Here is a 6,000-nt window from a genome sequence, read left to right as displayed (position 1 = left end):
AAGACAGTGGACTCTGAAGTGAGATCTGAGCACATATTGGAAAGGGACGCTGCACCCCCAGTGGGAAGGGAAAAGCCACATTTCCCTAGTCTCAGGGGAAACTCACCTGAAGATCATTATGGGAAATAGGTGGAAACATCCAAGAGAAAACATTCATGTTCTAAACTAATTGAGCTCTCTTAGGAAGATCTTGTTCCATCCCAATGATGAGAGAAACCAGAGGCCCTAGAGACAGTGACTGCAAATGGGACACATTCCATTGGCTGCAAATGTGTGCATTAGTTGCTCACTCTGTGTGATTCTTTGCAACCCCAAGGACTGTGTAGCCCACCAGACTCCTCTGTCCATGGGATTTCCAAGGCAAGAATATTGGAGTGGGTTGCCATTTCCTTTTCCAGGGTATCTTCTTGACCCAGGGATCTTCCTGGGAATCGAACCAGCATCTCCTGCATGGCAAGCAGATTCTTTTACTGTCCGAGCCACCAGGGAAACCCTACAAATGTAATGAATTATTACTGTTGAAGACCAACTATCATTCTACTATAACCCTTAACTCAGAAATAAATACACCCTTGACACTGATTTATTTCATTCCCTGAAAGTTACTTGACAGCATCACAGAGAAGATGTTGGTAATTTTCTGTTTCTCAAAAGATAAAGAGGAGAAATAAATCAGTCAAATAAAGAGTTGAGAAGGCAGTGTCTTATAGTGGTTATGAGCTGGGTCATATAGACAGATGGTTAATATTCCTGCTTTACCGCATCCTAAGTCATTGGCCCTGGGCACAATTCTAAACATTTCTGGACTGTGATTTCCTTAGTTGTAAAATGAGGATTAAATTACAACCAGCCTCAGAGAGCTGCTTTGAGAATTAAATGATGTACTCTAAATGTTTAACGTAATTATTGACATTTAGTACCTGCCTTATTTGAATTAAATTGAATAAAATGAAAAGGGGATTCTCTACACTGGTATCTCCATTAAAAGCCTATTCTTATCCCAGGAATTTCTTCATAAGAAGTTTATTCTTCAATTAAAAACATAAATATGCCTGAAGTGAGTAACATAAATATGGCTACCAGCTTATAAAACCCTAGGTGAACTTATTTCCTCCCACAGCACTGACGGTAAGTGTTCCCTGAAGTAATATAGAGACTGAGGAATCAGCTAGAATGGACTGAGTACCCTTGGAAGATTAAAACACACACACATTAAAAGTGGCAAACTTCCTAAGGGGTGAGTGGAAATCAGGGAAACCAAAAAAAACCCTAAAATTCTCTCCTAATTTTGGCACAGTGCAAAAAGAGCATAGAAATCAGATTTAGAAAACTGATATTCTTCCTTAGACTTTGCTCCTAGTGAGCCTGGTGACTGCTGACCCTCTGATTTCTATCTTTAAAATTAGAGGGTTGGCTAAAACAATTATTAAGGTGATTTGTATCGCAATTTACTTCGCTCTCTTAAGTCCTTGACCATTTCATTTACTGTAAGCTGGCATCCATTCAACTAAGGTTTTGTGGTTTTTGTTTTTTGGGTTTTGTTGTTTTTTTTTTTTTTTTTTTGCTTTTTTTTTTTTCCTCTCTTGTTCCTTTGCAATAGTTCAAAGAGAAAGACATAAGGCAACATGTAGAGGTCATAAAAGAGATTTCTTATAAATTAGTGGGGGGAATTTCTGGGGACTTCTCAAGTACAATGAAATGAGACAAGAGGACCCTAGGAAAAGGAGAGAATATGAAAGCTGCAGTTACTGAAAGGAAGTGAATATCCAAAGGAACAATGCTTAAATTAAGAGACTTGGGCAGGAAATCACATTAGAAAGCATAAATAGTGTAGATCATGAATGTAAGAAATTCAGAGAGAATAAGTCACATGTTACATTGTATACAGCTGAATTACTTCCATGTAAATAGGCTTATCAATGAATATTACATTTGTGGAACTTAAGAGGACCTTATAGTTTTGTATTTAATCTCAAAGATAGCAGCAAACTTAAAATATGTATACAGAAAACAATAAGAGGTGAGAGGTAAATCTAGGGATAAGGTGGGGAAAAGTATGAGACAGTATGTGAACACAGAGAAAGGCAGTAGGTCCTGGAAGAAGAAATGGAGTGAATAGAGTGTCTTTGATATCTGTTCTATGCCAGGCAGGATGCTAAGAGCCAGAAGAATTAATGCATTTAGTCTTTATACTAACCCTTGAAAAATATACAATTATTATTTGCATGTCACAGACCAGGAAACAGAGCCCATTACTGAAATTTCCAAAGTTTCATGACCATGTGTGAACCCAAGTATCAAGCCCTGGTATCTATTTTATTCCAGAACTTCCACTCTTAACCCCTACCTCTTTTTTTTAAGCTTCTCTGGGTCTTCATTGCTGTGGGTGGGCTTTCTCTAGTTGCACTGAGCAGAGGCTAATCCCTAGTTGTGGTGTGTGGGTTTCTCGTCGTGGTGGCTTCTCTCGGTTGTGGAGCACAGGCTGTAGAGCCCATGGGCTTCAGCAGCTGCGGCTTGCGGGCTCTAGAGTGCAGGCTCAGTAGTTGCGGTGCATGGGCTTAGTTGCCCTGCAGCATGTGGGATCTTAGTTCCTGAACCAGGGTTCAAACCCATATCCCCATATCTTGGCCACCAGGGAAGTCCCATACCCTCCTGCTGGACCACCAGGGAAGTCCCATCCCTGTGTCTTATAATTAACCCAGGTGGGCTCTCTCAGAGGAGACCTAGGACTGGGTGGCAATTCTCCTCAGCCAAGTTCCTTCTGAGAAAATGAGGCAAAGAGATGAGCAAAGTGAAAACCTTACCACCAGGCCACCTCCTTCCCTCTGCAATCCTTCCTTCAAGACACCACTGTTAACCCCAAGTAGCTTTAAAAGATTAACTCTGATTCAATCTTAGGTATAGATGATGTAGTTTCGTGTAATCATGGGAGATGATGCCTAAAACTGATCACTTATCTTTCTGATTTCTAGAATTGCCTCAATACACTGAGATCCTTAAGTGAAAATTAAAACCTAAAATACAAATGAATGCTGTAACTTTTCAGTTACACTTTAAATGAAACGAGTCAATCAATTATCAAGGACAAAATGCCTGGCCTCATTCACTCAGTAAACTTATATTGCATATCTGCTACGTGCCAGGAAAAAAATCTAGCCCTGGGTTTACAGTGGTTTACAAAATAAAGCCATCTGTGTTCTCATGGAACTTGCTATCAAGTAGAGGATGAAAGTAAAAAGTAAATGGATAATAAGGATGCTTGGGGCTGGTGCACTGAGATGACCCAGAGGGATGGTACAGGGAGGAAGGAGGGATGGGGGTTCAGGATGGGGAACACATGTATACCTGTGGCGGATTCATGTTGATGTATGGCAGAGCCAATACAATATTGTAGAGTAACTGATCTCCAATTGAAGTGAATAAATTTATATTAAAAAATAATAATAAAAGAAATAAACAGAGAGTGTGCTCACAACACTGGAGGTAGAAACAATACAGATAGGATTCTCAGAGATGCATCTTTGAGGGGATTATGTTTAAGTTGGCACCTGAAAAATAAGATCCAATCACACAAGAATGCAAACAGAGCATTTCTAGAAGAGAGAAAACTGCAAAAGGTCGGGGATGGAAAAGAATTTGGCATCTTCAAGGAACAGATGGAGAAGGCGATGGCAACCCACTCCAGTACTCTTGCCTGGAAAATCCCATGGGCGGAAGAGCCTGGTGGGCTGCAGTCCATGGCGTCGTGAAGAGTCGGACACGACTGAGCAACTTCACTTTCACTTTTCACTTTCATGCATTGTAGAAGGAAATGGCAACCCACTCCAGTGTTCTTGCCTGGAGAATCCCAGGGACGGGGAGCCTGGTGGGCTGCCATCTATGGGGTCGCACAGAGTTTGACACGACTGAAGCGACTCAGCAGCAGCAGCAGCAGCAAGGAACAGAAGACCCAAACAGCTAAGCTGGAGACAAATTAGGAGCATTTCACAACAATGAGATCATGAAATATCTTATAAACCAAAGTAAGGAGTCTGACTTTTATTCCAAGGGTTATGGAACTCCAGTGAGTGATTGTAAACAGAGAAATGGATCTTATGCAAGGTTTTGAAAATTGCTCTGATTCTATCTTTCGAATAGACTTATGAGCGCACTTCTGTGTGGTTTAAAAGGGAAGAGAGCAGAGAGATGTGAGGCACCTTAGAGGAGAATGTGGATTATCATCAGAAGCAAGGAAGCAGAGGCAGAGAGGAGAAAAAATTTAATTTCACAACCTTAATTGTAGTCACCCCTGTATCCCACATAGAACCAAGATGACAGCACAGCTTGAAGTTTTATTGTCGGGAAATTACAAACCATGTGTATTTTTATGACAGTGTTTTTCTGTTCATTAACACTGATAATAAAGCCTGGCTTCCTTTCCATTTGGTTGTTAACCAAATAATTCCTTTACTATTGAATTAATACTACATTGATATAGTAATAAGAATCTTTAAGTAGAGCCTTCTGACTAGTATCCAATATAATGCTCAGCAGTGAGAATCCAGTAGCAATAATGATTAATTAACCGCTGCTCCAATAGCATTCTTTATTAACAGGTAAATAAAATAGCATTTTTGATTCACAGGTAAATAAAATAAAACCTTGGCTTATGTAACTAAGTTAACATTAGCTAGGAATTTCATGTCATCCCTCTGCTAACTCATGTAACAGTCTAGTTCTCTGATCTAATTTCTCTCTTTTTTAACACACAGACACAACCACAGTCAGGAACCAGGGATGAAAAATTACACAGCAATAACAACATTCATCCTTGTGGGACTAACCGACGACCCAAATCTAAAGATTCTGCTGTTCATTTTTTTGTTTCTAACCTACCTCTTGAGTGTTGTTGGGAACCTGATCATCATCACTCTCACTTTGGTAGGTCCTCACCTCAAAACACCCATGTATTTTTTCCTCCGGAATTTCTCCATCTTGGAAGTGTCATTCACAACCGTCTGCATTCCCAGGTTCCTCTACACAATGGCCTCTGGGGACAATACTGTTACCTACAATGCATGTGCCACTCAATTATTTTTTGTTGTTATCCTGGGTGTGACTGAGTTTTTCCTCCTGACGGCCATGTCCTATGACCGCTACGTGGCCATCTGCAAACCCCTGCATTACACGACCATCATGAACAACATGGTCTGCATCAAGTTCCTCATTGGCTGTTGCATGATTGCTCTAATCATCGTCATCCCACCATTTGCCATGGGCTTGGAGCTTGAGTTTTGTGACTCTAATGTCATAGATCACTTTGGCTGTGATGCTGCTCCCATCCTGAAGATTACTTGCTCAGACACAGAGTTCCTAGAGCGATTCGTCTTGGTCCTGGCTGTACTGACGCTCCTGTTCACCTTGGTGTGTGTAATCATGTCCTATACATACATCATCAGGACCATTCTCAGATTCCCTTCTGCCCAGCAAAGGAAAAAGGCTTTTTCTACATGTTCTTCCCATATAATTGTGGTTTCTATCACTTATGGAACCTGCATCTTCATCTATATTAAACCACATGCAAAAGAAGGGGTAGCTATTAATAAAGTGGTGTCAGTTCTTACCACCTCTGTTGCACCAGTATTGAATCCTTTCATTTATTCTCTGAGGAACAAGCAAGTGGTACAAGCTTTCAAAGACATGATCAAAAGGGTTTCATCCTATTTCAAAGAACTAAAATGATTACTGAGTACAAAAAAAAAAAAAACAAATTGTAAAAGTATTCCTTGGTATTCATTTTATTGTTCTCTAATGGTATATTAGCCATGGTTTTATACATCACAACCTCATTCCATTACACTTAGTACCTACAATTAATACATGTATTGATAATCCTTTTAGCTCAATCTATCTCCAGGAATACATGGAGGGGAATTCTCTGTAAATATTTATAACAATATGTCTGTTAGTTAGAGAACCAAGAAATGTAGGCAATATCAATGTACTATTACATTGGTGCTC

General features: G+C 40.0%; 1 protein-coding gene across 1 annotated transcript; it reads left to right on the top strand.

Annotated features, from left to right (window-relative positions):
• The first annotated feature begins 4,776 nt into the window (after nucleotides 1-4,776).
• LOC128047686 (olfactory receptor 6C2-like) lies at nucleotides 4,777-5,721 on the top strand. The gene has a single exon (XM_052640023.1). The coding sequence runs from the start codon at nucleotides 4,777-4,779 to the stop codon at nucleotides 5,719-5,721; it is 945 nt and encodes a 314-aa protein (XP_052495983.1).
• The last annotated feature ends 279 nt before the right edge of the window (nucleotides 5,722-6,000 follow it).

This window comes from Budorcas taxicolor, chromosome 5 (genome assembly GCF_023091745.1).
Source record: "Budorcas taxicolor isolate Tak-1 chromosome 5, Takin1.1, whole genome shotgun sequence".
NCBI classification, from domain to species: domain Eukaryota; kingdom Metazoa; phylum Chordata; class Mammalia; order Artiodactyla; family Bovidae; genus Budorcas; species Budorcas taxicolor.
The sequence above is the reverse complement of the archived record's forward strand: the minus strand, read 5'-3'. Positions and strand labels throughout refer to the sequence as shown.